This window comes from Phycomyces blakesleeanus (genome assembly GCF_001638985.1).
Source record: "Phycomyces blakesleeanus NRRL 1555(-) unplaced genomic scaffold PHYBLscaffold_3, whole genome shotgun sequence".
Taxonomy (NCBI): domain Eukaryota; kingdom Fungi; phylum Mucoromycota; class Mucoromycetes; order Mucorales; family Phycomycetaceae; genus Phycomyces; species Phycomyces blakesleeanus.
The window spans coordinates 2,423,452-2,438,660 of NW_017265136.1; the positions used below are offsets into that span (position 1 = coordinate 2,423,452).

Sequence of the window (15,209 nt, forward strand, 5' to 3'; positions counted from 1 at the left end):
TAGAAAATACACCTTGTCTACCTTACCAAGGAACACAAGTATAATAAGACAGCTCTCAAGTGTAATATAGTAGTACCAAAAACATTATTAATAATATTTTTTAAAGACAAATGTAAGATCAAAATCAAAAAGAGACAAAAACATAAAGATAGTATCAAAGTCAAATGAGATCAAAATTTATTGTTCAAAGATTTTTAAAAGGGGAATATAAGTTAAGTTAAATTAAATTAAGTGTACTAAGATATTCCAGGCCATGCTAGTCCAGTCGAGTCCAGTCGGTTCCAGTCAAGTCCAGTCGGTTTTTTTTTGGTCCATTTGATTTTTCTTTTGATCTTTTTTTTTGTCCGTTTTTTTTTTCTTTTTTTTTTGTCCAGTCAATATAAGCAAAGAGTGATAGGAGGAGGAGGATTTTGGTGTTGAAAAATAATAAAGGGGATAATTTGGACTTTTTGTTTTTTTTCTTGTTTTTTTGATTCTTTTTTTGATTCTTTTTTTTTGTCCAGTCAATTTCACGGAATAGTAATAAGAGGATGATTTTGATATTGAAAAGAATAAAAAAGATAATTTGGACTTTTGTTTTTTTTTTTTTTGCTTTTTTTTTGTCCAAACACAGCACACATAATAAAGGGAATAATTTGGACTTTTTGATTTTTTTTTGTCCGAACACAGCACACATAGTAAAGGGGATAATTTGGACTTTTTGATTTTGATTTTTGATTTTGATTTTTTTTTTGATTTTTTTTTACTTCTTTTTTTTTGTCCAGTCAATTTCACATAATAGTAATAAGAGAAGGGGGTTTTGGTATTGCTCTTTTTGCTCTTTCTGTTTTTTTTTGAGCATTTTTTTTTTGTTTTTTGTTTTTGATCAAAGACTTCATTTGCTTTGTATGTATATATGTAAAAAGGGATTTCATACCTTGTCCTGATCCAGAGTCTTGTTCCAGTTCGCAGCTTTGCTTCAATCCAGGTCCAGGTTCCAATGCAGTGTTCTTCCGGTTTGTTCATCTTTTTTTTTTTTTTTGCTTTTTTTTTTTGCTTTTTTTGTTTGCTTTTTTTGTTTTTTTTTTTTGCTTTTTTTTTGCTTTTTTTGTTTTGTTTTTTTTTTTGCTTTTTTTTTTTTTTTTTTTTTTGAGAGAGAGGAGGGCTTAGTATATGCCTGTGTAATTTTTGGACAGGACTTAGTATAGGCCTCAGGGTCGGATTTCTTTTGATCCTTTTGGAGTGGAGGACTTAATGTGCCTGATCATTTCTGATAGGTTTTGGTCTACGCCTCGGTTTTTGGATTTGATCCTTTAGGAGTGGAGGACTTAGTATATGCCTCGAGTTCGGATTTCTTTTGATCCTTTTGGAGAGGAGGACTTAGTATATGCCCGTTTTTTTTACAGGACTTAGTATAGGCCTCGGATTTGGTTTTTGGTTTTTGGTTTTTCTTTTGGAACTTGCTTTTGGAACTTTGCATTGGACCCCTTCTTGGAAATCGACTTGGCCTTGAGACTTGGAGGTACAACCCAGATTTTGGACTTTGATAGAAATGCGCCTCTACTTTTGTATGTATATATGTATGTATATAAGTGTGTATATGTATGTTTGTATGTCTATGACTATGACTATGACTATGTGTATGTGTATGTGTGTGTGTGTATGTGTGTGTGTGTGTGTGTGTGTGTGTGTGTGTGTGTGTGTGTGTGTGTGTGTAAGAAATAAATAGAAAAATAGAAATTGTGTGTGTTTGTGTGTGTGTGTGTATTTGTCTACTTCTCTAATTGTGTACTTCTCTATTTTTTTGTATATGTTTGTGTGCTAGGACTAGTACTAGAACAGTACTTGGACAGTGTTTGGACATTTGGACATTTGGACTTGGAAAAGACTTGGAATTGGACTTGGACTTGGACTTGGACATAGCAATGTACCTTGGCTTGACTATTTTGGAGATTGTACTAGTGACTATGGGGCTTGATCTGAGATAGAGAGATAATTGTAAGCATATTTTTTCTCTGGTAAATATTGTTCTGGTTGTTTTTTTTTCTGCTTTTTCTTTTTTTGTATCTTTTTTTTTTCTTTTCATTTTCTTTTTATATTTTTTTTCTTTGTACTTCTTTTCTTTTTTGACTATCTATCTTGATTTGGCTTTGAATCTTGACAGTGACCTTGAGGGTCTCTGAAAAGCCTTTTTTTCTCTTGCGCGCATTTGGAGCCTGTATTGTAGCAATACAAAGAACAATTAGTCTATGTCTTGATATATTTCACCCTTTTCCCCGACACTTACATTAGCCTTTCTTGTAGGCCGGATTGATGTTTGCTCTGGCGCCTACTTTGGCCTTTCTTGCGGACCGGTTTGTCCTTTTTTCTGGCACATACTTTGGCCTTTCTTGTGGGGCGGTTTGCCCTTTTCTTCTGGCACATACTTTGGCCTTTCTTGTGGGCTGGTTTGCCCTTTTCTTCTGGCACATACTTTGGCCTTTCTTGTGGGCTGGTTTGCCCTTTCTCTGGTGCGCACTTGGAGCCTGCATTGTAACAATACAAAAACAATTAGATTATGTCTTGAGATAGTTTGGTCCTTTTCCCGACACTTACATTGGCCTCTCTTGTGGGCCGGATTGGTCTTTGCTCTGGCGCATACTTTGGCCTCTCTTATGGGCTGATGTGGCCTTTTTGCAGGCGCCCATGTTGGGCTTCTGGTGAGCCTTATCGGCTTTCGACGAGGTGTCTTGAGGACACAACATAGCCGACAATTTTGCGGCAGAAATGGAACCATCGGGTTCCCCGGCAGAAGCAACAGGAAGCAACAGGAAGCAAATGTCCGACCAGTGGGATAAATGTCTCCTACCAGTGAGATAAATGGACCCGCCAGTGGAAGTAAAACAGGCGGCTGGCAACTGGCAACCGGCAACCGGCAACCGACGGCTATATGAAAAGGTCCACTGGCGAGAGATAACAGGTCCACTGGTAGGAGGAAAGGGCCTACCAGTGGGAAGCAACAAACCCACTGGCAGAAAAGTCCCACTGGCGGAAGCAACAGACTAACAAAAAAAGCAACAAGCAACAGTACCTTTCATATAACATGGACCGCCGTGGAAGGCATCGGGAAGGAACAAGCAACGGGAGGGAACAAGCAACGGGAACTAACCCAAAAAAGATGGTACCAGCCGCGCCCACCAGAAGAGACGACAGAAAGCAACCAGTAATACACAGGAATACGGACAACGGGCTCACACGCTACACGCGCGCTTGTGGACTTGCTCGATAGACCATGTTTGACCCGTGGATCTACTCCATCGGGCCCCTTTAAAAGAAAGAAAGAAAAAGAGAGAGCGGTCGGTCGTAAGAGTCCAAAATCGGCTCAACAAGCTTAACAAAATAATATTGCCAAGGCTTTATGAACATCTTTTGAACTCTTACAGTCGCCTACTCCATAGGCTTTGATTAATTAGTATTCAAAGTTGCATAGCACATAACGTAAAAAAATCATATACTTATCTTAAAGTGATCTGGCTAGCCGTTCATAAGAAAAGAATCATGGCTATCGGAAGACCCTCTTGGCTTCTGTGTATAAACGATGACCGGCCGGACATAAACCCATATATTACCAGAAGCTCTCCATCGTCTCCACCAGTAGACACGGCCAGTACAAAGAAAAAGAGAAAAAAGGAAACCCAAAAGACGCGAAAATTTTTCTCTAGTTATAAAAACAAAAATGGGGAGATGATGACGCCTCCCTCACTTTAGTCCAATAAAATTCATTGAAAGTATACATCAATCAAAAGATTGGGGGAGATAGGGGGAGGAGGATGGATGGATGCATCCTGTGTGGTGTTGGTCACGTTGATCATTTGTTTTTGTCACTACAAATACTTTTCAGAGAAAGTACCTGATTATAATATTGTATATACACAAGCTAAAAAATGAAAACAGAAAGCCTTTTTAAAATATAGCACTGGTCTTGCTTTCCAACTCTTACACTCAGTACCTATATGCTTACTTTTTGCAGTGCTATGTTGTAGTATCCTTTAAATGTATCTACTGTTTCATAAAGGCCAGGCCTTGAAAGGCGTTTTCGGAAAAATTAAGACCGTCCTGATATAAAAGATAAGGGGGGGAGTCATGCAAATAAACAGGCTAAGTACAAACAAGGAAACCAAATATATATACATTTATACAGGTATGTATCACACGTTTCATATTTTCTCTCACCCTATTTGCTTCCTTTCAAAGGTTACCAAGTTACTTATGAAGTTAATAAAGCAAGCACACCAAGACAAGAGGTGTTTGGTAAAGAATACAAAACATACAAGACATAAAAAATGGCTATAGTTATTTGGCTTATTATTTTTAAAAAAAATTGAATAATTTTGATAGTGTGCTTCTGTTAATCAAACAAGTCTAAGAGTACGCCTAATCGTAGCACTTTCACGTGAATTGATAAATCCCTTTATAAAAAATATATTTTTCTTAAGTTAAAGAGTGCTTTATACTGCTACTCTCGAATCGACTCTTTTACATATTCAGTATATAAAGTCTCTCTATATCTCTTACTAGGCTTCTTTTATTTACCCTATATGTATTAGATTAATGTACTCTAAGCAATAGGCAGCACTATAGATTGTGTATTGAATAATGCAATTTATTTTTGTAATAAAAATAAAGAGATAAATATGCACTTTTAATAACAATATATATCATACATATAGTATGACAATATTATCTGAAATCCTCAAGCCTCTTATAACTTACAAAATAAAGTCTAAAGGCTACTGCTTTAATATATTATGCCTTTTGCAAATGTAATTTTAAGCAGACACGAAAGTAATTTTTATTTTGTGCATGTATAAAAGGCAAGTGGTCATCTTTTATTTATTCTTCCTTAAATAAAAGAGGTTGGTTATAAAATTGAACAATGCTTTTGCGACAACACTTCATAGTTTTCTGCTAACAATATTAGCTCATAAATATTACTAGCTGTATTTTACTCGAGTAAAAACATTGTGACGATGAGTATTAGTCTCTTGGATCTCACGCGTGCAGATACCTGGGAACTCTAGTACAAAAATTATACAATAAAGAGTAAATAATAAGAGAGAAAGAAAAATATAACTACCACAAAGTATCGACTTGATTTGGGAGCACAAAGAAAGATGCATTGGCCAGTGTAGTTCTTATCCGTGATTATTGTTTTTTAAATGTGCCCAAGTAGGGCCAGTTTCTTATTTTTCCCATATTTTCCAATTAGGCACAGCAACGAAAGTTCAACCCAGAGCCAATTAAATAAAGTGTTGGTGTGGGTCGTTTTGAAGTGAACAGATAGAGGAGTTGGGACAGCTAGCTGGAGATGCTGTTGGCATATATGGGGTGACTATATTTCTATTTGTGGTTACTGAGGTATACGAATAAGATTTTAAAAGGGAACAATAGATACTGTGAGAGTGTTGTTTATTTAAGAAAGAAGATCATAGCTGTTTATACAGACATCTGGTTCCCTAATTTAAGATCTCCGTAGGTTAATGGTTGATTATCACTGAAGCAGTGTGAAGTGTACGAGTTCCTGGTGCGTGTTACATTCCTGAGATGTGACCCTGCCAGATTCATTAGCAATTGTAGTATCCGTTCTGGATTGTGGAGTTTGTATTTCACTCAACTGTGGTGTGTATAACACAGTTACAAAGTGACCAACTGGATCTGACATGTAAATAAGGGTAATTTTATAAAGTAATAAAATTTCTTACAGGGTACATAGATGTAAAGGCTAGTAAATAGATAACGTGATATACCTGATGGCTTAACAACCAGCGGAACTTTCGGTACTATTATATCTACTAATAAGATATGGCGGTGCACATAAGATTAAGATAAATCATTATAAGCAAGAAATAACACATGCAGAGAAGCGGTGAATACAAGAAGAAAGGCAAGCTTCTCTGATAAAATACGGAAAGACGTATAATAATCCGAATGAATACGATTGAGACGGGCTGTGTTGGTTTGTGTAAAAAGTGACCCAAACGATTAATAGAAAAAAGGAATATATATCAATCTCCTCTAACAACTCCTTAGCCCTAATATTGGCAATTGGCAGCTTGTTCTCTCGAGAAAGATAAAAAGAAGATAGAAGTGATTTGTAAGGATGTTCTTTATTGCTTTCATCTTTCGATGTTTATAAAATTATTTTGAGAATAAATAAAATAGTATAATTAGTAAGATATTACTAAGCTATTACTAAGATGTTGGGATAAACTATGCTTCTTTGGATAATTAATAATAAATAAGAGATTGAAATAGAGATATATAGTTATCGTTGGGGTTCATTGTTACAATTCTTATGTTTTTCAATTGATTGCTGCACCAGTTGTAACAATCATGTTCTTCCCAAGGTCATGACTTAATTAATTGGCTTACATAATCGATACAGAAAGATTTAGAGATATGGGATATGTTTGGGCCAGTCGAAAATGTGAATATACACGCAACGTGGCACGATCAAGAGCATAGAAGTCTGGAATGAGGTCTACAGTAGGGTGCGATAAAGGATAATCATAGCAGCAAAGAGAAGAGAGAAAAGAGACTAGATCTTTGGCGCGTACGAATTTGTGATTGGGGTCGAAATGAAGAGTTGCCAATTTGAAGAGTTTAAAAGTGAAAATATTGTATTAAGTTACCAAAGCAGATATGAAGAAAGTGATAAGACTCTGGAGATAATATTTATAAACAACACTATTTTTTGTAGTCAAAATTTTAAGCAATAATTGACCATCGTTATAAATAAATATTGATTACTGCTGAGCCTGAGATCAAGACCAACGAAGAAATAATGTGCAATTAATAATTCCAGTTAAACAGATCTACTTTCACTCTAATTGCTAATACACAAATTATTTTACAAGTAGTTTGTTATTACTATATATTTTATCATAATATGTAATTCAGAATCACACATCGTACATATACTATATAGTGCTATCTCAGCTACATATTTATCTTACTATAGTTATACTTTATTTAAATACTACACATTAGTTTACTTATGAATCAAAAACATTTTCTGAGTACTTAAGTCAAAAAATTCAGATATTAACAATAGTATAGATACTCTTTCTTGTTCAAAATCTCTAGCTGGTATGACTAGAGTGTCGACGTACCCATAGATATTTTCAGCAAAATAAAACTCCTTAAATATGTTTAGTAATAATAATTATTCGAAATATACTGAAATATAATTTAGAGAATGACACGGTGGATCTTATTCACTGGTGTTTCTTGTATCGCTCATCGCGATGAACTTCGAAGTAGTGACGTAGCTGTAGAAATAGCCCGAAGTAGTTAAATAGCTCTTTTTATTTGTTCCTTAATAAAATTGTCTTTCTACCCGTATTCATTTTCTTGTCACCGAGTTGGACATTTGCACCACATCACCAACCCACCATATGTCAAGAACATATAGATACCAGAAGCTGGTACTGTGTAAAAGAAATTGAATCGCATTAATTTTCTTCTCTTCTTTTGAAATAAAGCATCATATATAAACAGTCGTAAATCCTATCTTCTTTATTCTCTTCACTTTTCTCGAAACATAAAATTTAAATGGTTTTAGAATGAATAGTATAAATTTCTTCTATGAAATCCCCCCCAAAAAAAAGGAAAAGTTTACTTATAAGCAAAATAATTGTAAGCAGTATTCAGCCTGCTACAAGTGTGCAACGTTCAGAATAAAAGAAAGACTTTTATTGGTCAGAGCATATAAAGAGTAGAGCACCTCTTTAAAAGAGTACTAGATCGGGTACAATATGGGATCCATAGACTTTCGAGAAAAAGAAAACCGGTTATGAAATGCTAAAAGAACTATAAGCTGAGTAGAATATTGCAAGCCCACAGAAATGAGGATAGCATCCAATGAAAAGCTTTTTTTTTTATTTTTGAAAAGAGTGTTATTTATAAGATCAAATTCCAAGCTAATAGACTAGTCAGTAAATCCATAATAGAGACTCACAAACATGGACTTTACACAAGTTGATTGTGAATATCAAAGCCTTTAATTATTATAGTCGCATAAGTAAATAGGTTCTTGTTGTGATATACACACCACAATTGAGTGAAGAACAGACTCCACAACCAAACACTGGTTCCTTCTTGCTAATGGACCTGGTAAGTTAACAATCTCTGGAACTGTTATACACCAGACACACGTACACTACACACTCAGACAGTGTAAACCAACCATTACACAACAGGGATTTGAATTACAGGGATTTTAATAGTAACTGTTGTAAACAATATTATTTTGTCTCTTTAATAAATAACACTCTCACAGTATCTACTTTTCCCATTATTGAGATACTAGCCCATAAATAATCCCGAACACCTCACTTTTGATTGTCAATTCTTTGTTTTTGTATAGCAATTTGGCAAGAAAGAGACTCTGTAAACTTTAATAATTTGTCAACTCTACAAAAAGAGTAAAATGCAAAATACTTCTATATACGGTTACAGCTTGCAAAGCAAAAAAAAATATGATTGACTTCGGAACACAAACAGTGATGTTTCTTTATATATTAAAAAAACATGCTTTAAAGTATTCAAATAAAAGCTGTAAGTCGATAGTAATATAACTCCCAAGTATCTGCAAGCTTAAAATCCGAAAGACTAAAGCTCATTGTCACAACATTTTTATTCACGTAAGACACGGCTAGTAACATTTAGAATCACCAGTATTAATACAATATTTACAAATAACATATATTGTTAGCAGAAAACTATGAAGTGTTGTCGCAAAAGCATTGTTCAATTTTATATCCAACCTCTTTTCTTTAAAAATAAATAAACAAAAGATGACCACTTGCCTTTTATACATGCACAAAATAAAAATTACTTTCGTGTCTGCTTAAAATTACATTTGCAAAAGGCATAATATATTAAAGCAGTAGCCTTTAGACTTTATTTTGTAAGTTATAAGAGGCTTGAGGATTTCAGATAATATTGTCATACTATATGTATGATATATATTGTTATTAAAAGTGCATATTTATCTCTTTATTTTTATTACAAAAATAAATTGCATTATTCAATACACAATCTATAGTGCTGCCTATTGCTTAGAGTACATTAATCTAATACATATAGGGTAAATAAAAGAAGCCTAGTAAGAGATATAGAGAGACTTTATATACTGAATATGTAAAAGAGTCGATTCGAGAGTAGCAGTATAAAGCACTCTTTAACTTAAGAAAAATATATTTTTTATAAAGGGATTTATCAATTCACGTGAAAGTGCTACGATTAGGCGTACTCTTAGACTTGTTTGATTAACAGAAGCACACTATCAAAATTATTCAATTTTTTTTAAAAATAATAAGCCAAATAACTATAGCCATTTTTTATGTCTTGTATGTTTTGTATTCTTTACCAAACACCTCTTGTCTTGGTGTGCTTGCTTTATTAACTTCATAAGTAACTTGGTAACCTTTGAAAGGAAGCAAATAGGGTGAGAGAAAATATGAAACGTGTGATACATACCTGTATAAATGTATATATATTTGGTTTCCTTGTTTGTACTTAGCCTGTTTATTTGCATGACTCCCCCCCTTATCTTTTATATCAGGACGGTCTTAATTTTTCCGAAAACGCCTTTCAAGGCCTGGCCTTTATGAAACAGTAGATACATTTAAAGGATACTACAACATAGCACTGCAAAAAGTAAGCATATAGGTACTGAGTGTAAGAGTTGGAAAGCAAGACCAGTGCTATATTTTAAAAAGGCTTTCTGTTTTCATTTTTTAGCTTGTGTATATACAATATTATAATCAGGTACTTTCTCTGAAAAGTATTTGTAGTGACAAAAACAAATGATCAACGTGACCAACACCACACAGGATGCATCCATCCATCCTCCTCCCCCTATCTCCCCCAATCTTTTGATTGATGTATACTTTCAATGAATTTTATTGGACTAAAGTGAGGGAGGCGTCATCATCTCCCCATTTTTGTTTTTATAACTAGAGAAAAATTTTCGCGTCTTTTGGGTTTCCTTTTTTCTCTTTTTCTTTGTACTGGCCGTGTCTACTGGTGGAGACGATGGAGAGCTTCTGGTAATATATGGGTTTATGTCCGGCCGGTCATCGTTTATACACAGAAGCCAAGAGGGTCTTCCGATAGCCATGATTCTTTTCTTATGAACGGCTAGCCAGATCACTTTAAGATAAGTATATGATTTTTTTACGTTATGTGCTATGCAACTTTGAATACTAATTAATCAAAGCCTATGGAGTAGGCGACTGTAAGAGTTCAAAAGATGTTCATAAAGCCTTGGCAATATTATTTTGTTAAGCTTGTTGAGCCGATTTTGGACTCTTACGACCGACCGCTCTCTCTTTTTCTTTCTTTCTTTTAAAGGGGCCCGATGGAGTAGATCCACGGGTCAAACATGGTCTATCGAGCAAGTCCACAAGCGCGCGTGTAGCGTGTGAGCCCGTTGTCCGTATTCCTGTGTATTACTGGTTGCTTTCTGTCGTCTCTTCTGGTGGGCGCGGCTGGTACCATCTTTTTTGGGTTAGTTCCCGTTGCTTGTTCCCTCCCGTTGCTTGTTCCTTCCCGATGCCTTCCACGGCGGTCCATGTTATATGAAAGGTACTGTTGCTTGTTGCTTTTTTTGTTAGTCTGTTGCTTCCGCCAGTGGGACTTTTCTGCCAGTGGGTTTGTTGCTTCCCACTGGTAGGCCCTTTCCTCCTACCAGTGGACCTGTTATCTCTCGCCAGTGGACCTTTTCATATAGCCGTCGGTTGCCGGTTGCCGGTTGCCAGTTGCCAGCCGCCTGTTTTACTTCCACTGGCGGGTCCATTTATCTCACTGGTAGGAGACATTTATCCCACTGGTCGGACATTTGCTTCCTGTTGCTTCCTGTTGCTTCTGCCGGGGAACCCGATGGTTCCATTTCTGCCGCAAAATTGTCGGCTATGTTGTGTCCTCAAGACACCTCGTCGAAAGCCGATAAGGCTCACCAGAAGCCCAACATGGGCGCCTGCAAAAAGGCCACATCAGCCCATAAGAGAGGCCAAAGTATGCGCCAGAGCAAAGACCAATCCGGCCCACAAGACAGGCCAGTGTAAGTGTCGGGAAAAGGACCAAACTATCTCAAGACATAATCTAATTGTTTTTGTATTGTTACAATGCAGGCTCCAAGTGCGCACCAGAGAAAGGGCAAACCAGCCCACAAGAAAGGCCAAAGTATGTGCCAGAAGAAAAGGGCAAACCAGCCCCACAAGAAAGGCCAAAGTATGTGCCAGAAGAAAAGGGCAAACCAGCCCCACAAGAAAGGCCAAAGTATGTGCCAGAAGAAAAGGGCAAACCAGCCCACAAGAAAGGCCAAAGTAGGCGCCAGAGCAAACATCAATCCGGCCTACAAGAAAGGCTAATGTAAGTGTCGGGGAAAAGGGTGAAATATATCAAGACATAGACTAATTGTTCTTTGTATTGCTACAATACAGGCTCCAAATGCGCGCAAGAGAAAAAAAGGCTTTTCAGAGACCCTCAAGGTCACTGTCAAGATTCAAAGCCAAATCAAGATAGATAGTCAAAAAAGAAAAGAAGTACAAAGAAAAAAAATATAAAAAGAAAATGAAAAGAAAAAAAAAAAGATACAAAAAAAAGAAAAAGCAGAAAAAAAAACAACCAGAACAATATTTACCAGAGAAAAAATATGCTTACAATTATCTCTCTATCTCAGATCAAGCCCCATAGTCACTAGTACAATCTCCAAAATAGTCAAGCCAAGGTACATTGCTATGTCCAAGTCCAAGTCCAAGTCCAATTCCAAGTCTTTTCCAAGTCCAAATGTCCAAATGTCCAAACACTGTCCAAGTACTGTTCTAGTACTAGTCCTAGCACACAAACATATACAAACAAATAGAGAAGTACACAATTAGAGAAGTAGACAAATACACACACACACACACAAACACACACAATTTCTATTTTTCTATTTATTTCTTACACACACACACACACACACACACACACACACACACATACACACACACACATACACATACACATAGTCATAGTCATAGTCATAGACATACAAACATACATATACACACTTATATACATACATATATACATACAAAAGTAGAGGCGCATTTCTATCAAAGTCCAAAATCTGGGTTGTACCTCCAAGTCTCCAGGCCAAGTCGATTTCCAAGAAGGGGTCCAATGCAAAGTTCCAAAAGCAAGTTCCAAAAGAAAAACCAAAAACCAAAAACCAAATCCGAGGCCTATACTAAGTCCTGTAAAAAAAACGGGCATATACTAAGTCCTCCTCTCCAAAAGGATCAAAAGAAATCCGAACTCGAGGCATATACTAAGTCCTCCACTCCTAAAGGATCAAATCCAAAAACCGAGGCGTAGACCAAAACCTATCAGAAATGATCAGGCACATTAAGTCCTCCACTCCAAAAGGATCAAAAGAAATCCGACCCTGAGGCCTATACTAAGTCCTGTCCAAAAATTACACAGGCATATACTAAGCCCTCCTCTCTCTCAAAAAAAAAAAAAAAAAAAAAAAAAAGCAAAAAAAAAAACAAAACAAAAAAAGCAAAAAAAAAAAAAAAAAAAACCAAAAAAAGCAAACAAAAAAAGCAAAAAAAAAAAGCAAAAAAAAAAAAAGATGAACAAACCGGAAGAACACTGCATTGGAACCTGGACCTGGATTGAAGCAAAGCTGCGAACTGGAACAAGACTCTGGATCAGGACAAGGTATGAAATCCCTTTTTACATATATACATACAAAGCAAATGAAGTCTTTGATCAAAAACAAAAAACAAAAAAAAAATGCTCAAAAAAAGAAGCTCAAAAAAAAACAGAAAGAGCAAAAAGAGCAATACCAAAACCCCCTTCTCTTATTACTATTATGTGAAATTGACTGGACAAAAAAAAAGAAGTAAAAAAAAATCAAAAAAAAAAATCAAAATCAAAAATCAAAATCAAAAAGTCCAAATTATCCCCTTTACTATGTGTGCTGTGTTCGGACAAAAAAAAAATCAAAAAGTCCAAATTATTCCCTTTATTATGTGTGCTGTGTTTGGACAAAAAAAAAGCAAAAAAAAAAAACAAAAGTCCAAATTATCTTTTTTATTCTTTTCAATATCAAAATCATCCTCTTATTACTATTCCGTGAAATTGACTGGACAAAAAAAAAGAATCAAAAAAAGAATCAAAAAAACAAGAAAAAAAACAAAAAGTCCAAATTATCCCCTTTATTATTTTTCAACACCAAAATCCTCCTCCTCCTATCACTCTTTGCTTATATTGACTGGACAAAAAAAAAAGAAAAAAAAAACGGACAAAAAAAAAGATCAAAAGAAAAATCAAATGGACCAAAAAAAAACCGACTGGACTTGACTGGAACCGACTGGACTCGACTGGACTAGCATGGCCTGGAATATCTTAGTACACTTAATTTAATTTAACTTAACTTATATTCCCCTTTTAAAAATCTTTGAACAATAAATTTTGATCTCATTTGACTTTGATACTATCTTTATGTTTTTGTCTCTTTTTGATTTTGATCTTACATTTGTCTTTAAAAAATATTATTAATAATGTTTTTGGTACTACTATATTACACTTGAGAGCTGTCTTATTATACTTGTGTTCCTTGGTAAGGTAGACAAGGTGTATTTTCTAATGAGGCATTCATTCAAAAATATAATCCTGAATCACGATAGCCCGATATCCCGATAACATAGTAAATTGGTCAAAAGTGTACACTTAATTTGATGGGCAAATTCACACTTTGTCCCAAATTTCTGCTCTCGGGATTTGTCAAGTGGTTCATTCAGTTCACTATGGCATGGCGGGGTTTGGTTTTGGTATCGCTCACTGAAATCAGCTTTGAAGTGGTGGTGTGTCTGTAAAAATGACCCAAAGTAGTTTACTAGCTCTCTTTAATTTGTTCTTTCTTAAGACTGTTCTTCTACCGATATTCATTTTCTTGTCGCTGAACTTATAACTTCACTATATAGCCAGCTCACAGTGTGGCATTAACTTTGTCTATAATAATAATACGTTTGGCTGCTGTTTTATTTTTACGTTTTTCTACTGTCTTGATTTTGTTAAAAAGAGATTCACAGTGGGAGATAACGAGGAGCGTACCCGAGCTATCAGACAAAAAAATTAATCTGATATCTGCAAAAAAGCATATGGTCCTATGGGCGATTAAGTAACGAAAAGGGCAGCATAATAATCTGGATCTTCTGTGGCTCGATCATTAGCCTTTTCAAAGCCTCCATTATGGTCATAGAAAGTAGCAGGCTGTGCAGAAATTAGGCACCCATTTGCCATTACTTTTCTTAGCAGTCTTTTTCTTTTTGGGTAGAAAACAATTTCGTTAACATTAATTAATAAAAGTTACATCGATCATTATTCTCTTTCTTCCTTATATCTTTAAAAAATTCTTTATCTCCAAAGTCACTTGGCTTGACTCACTGCTACCTTCACCCATTTTTGTACTTTTTTAGAATATTTGTATTGTCTGTCAATCGGGAACAATTTTTCTATTAAATCTTAATTGTACCCTTTAATTTACTGCTTCTGTCCATACTTGACCACCCTCTTTTGGTTTGGAAGAATACATCCTCTTCACTCTTAGATACTTGACAGCCATAAGTTCCGTTCTCACACTCCTTATTTTGATTTAACTATTTTCCTCTGGTAAGCAACACCAATAATAAGAAAAAAAAAGGAACCAAAAGAAAAGATACAAAAAGACCTATAAAAAGCGAACAACAGCAACAACAACAATAATAATAATAATAATAATAATAGCAGTGCTAATAATTATTTAAACACAACGCTTCTATCTCAAGAACTTTATCTCCACCAACTTGGAACAGATATTTACTCGATTAAAACTATTTCCTATTGGGCACAATATTTTTCTAGAATTGGTGATTGCTCAAAGCCGACAATTTTCTCTCGGACATGAGACCTCTCTAAAACGCCCCTTTACGTTTTCTGTTTCCCTAATTCAAGTAAAAGGACTTGATACTGTGCTAATATATGCCAGGATTATGAACAAATTTTAAACAGAAAGCTTGCTAAAAAAAGTTATATTTAATGTCGACTTTAAAGTATTTTTTCAGAGTGCTCATGGTATTATCTAAAGATTCCAGGCCTTAGTTTCTTAAAAAAATCTAACCCAAGCATGTATAGACCGATAAAGCTAAAAA

The 15,209-nt window shown here is 35.3% G+C and overlaps 3 protein-coding genes across 3 annotated transcripts; 1 reads left to right on the top strand and 2 right to left on the bottom strand.

Annotated features, from left to right (window-relative positions):
* Positions 1-1,264: 1,264 nt before the first annotated feature.
* On the bottom strand, positions 1,265-3,830 carry PHYBLDRAFT_140928 (hypothetical protein; the record flags this gene model as incomplete). Its single annotated transcript, XM_018430485.1, has 7 exons — positions 1,265-1,358; positions 1,453-1,542; positions 2,267-2,340; positions 2,453-2,504; positions 2,575-3,020; positions 3,128-3,283; positions 3,753-3,830. The coding sequence occupies 7 exons, from the start codon at positions 3,828-3,830 to the stop codon at positions 1,265-1,267; spliced, it is 990 nt and encodes a 329-aa protein (XP_018296914.1).
* A 7,107-nt stretch (positions 3,831-10,937) lies between these two features.
* PHYBLDRAFT_62364 (hypothetical protein) lies at positions 10,938-11,550 on the top strand (the record flags this gene model as incomplete). Its single annotated transcript, XM_018440959.1, has 3 exons — positions 10,938-11,040; positions 11,157-11,397; positions 11,469-11,550. The coding sequence occupies 3 exons, from the start codon at positions 10,938-10,940 to the stop codon at positions 11,548-11,550; spliced, it is 426 nt and encodes a 141-aa protein (XP_018296915.1).
* Positions 11,551-13,697: 2,147 nt separating this feature from the next.
* Positions 13,698-14,322, bottom strand: PHYBLDRAFT_62363 (hypothetical protein; the record flags this gene model as incomplete). Its single annotated transcript, XM_018440958.1, has 2 exons — positions 13,698-13,889; positions 14,206-14,322. 2 exons carry the CDS (start codon positions 14,320-14,322, stop codon positions 13,698-13,700), a joined length of 309 nt encoding a protein of 102 aa, XP_018296916.1.
* Between the last annotated feature and the right edge of the window lie 887 nt (positions 14,323-15,209).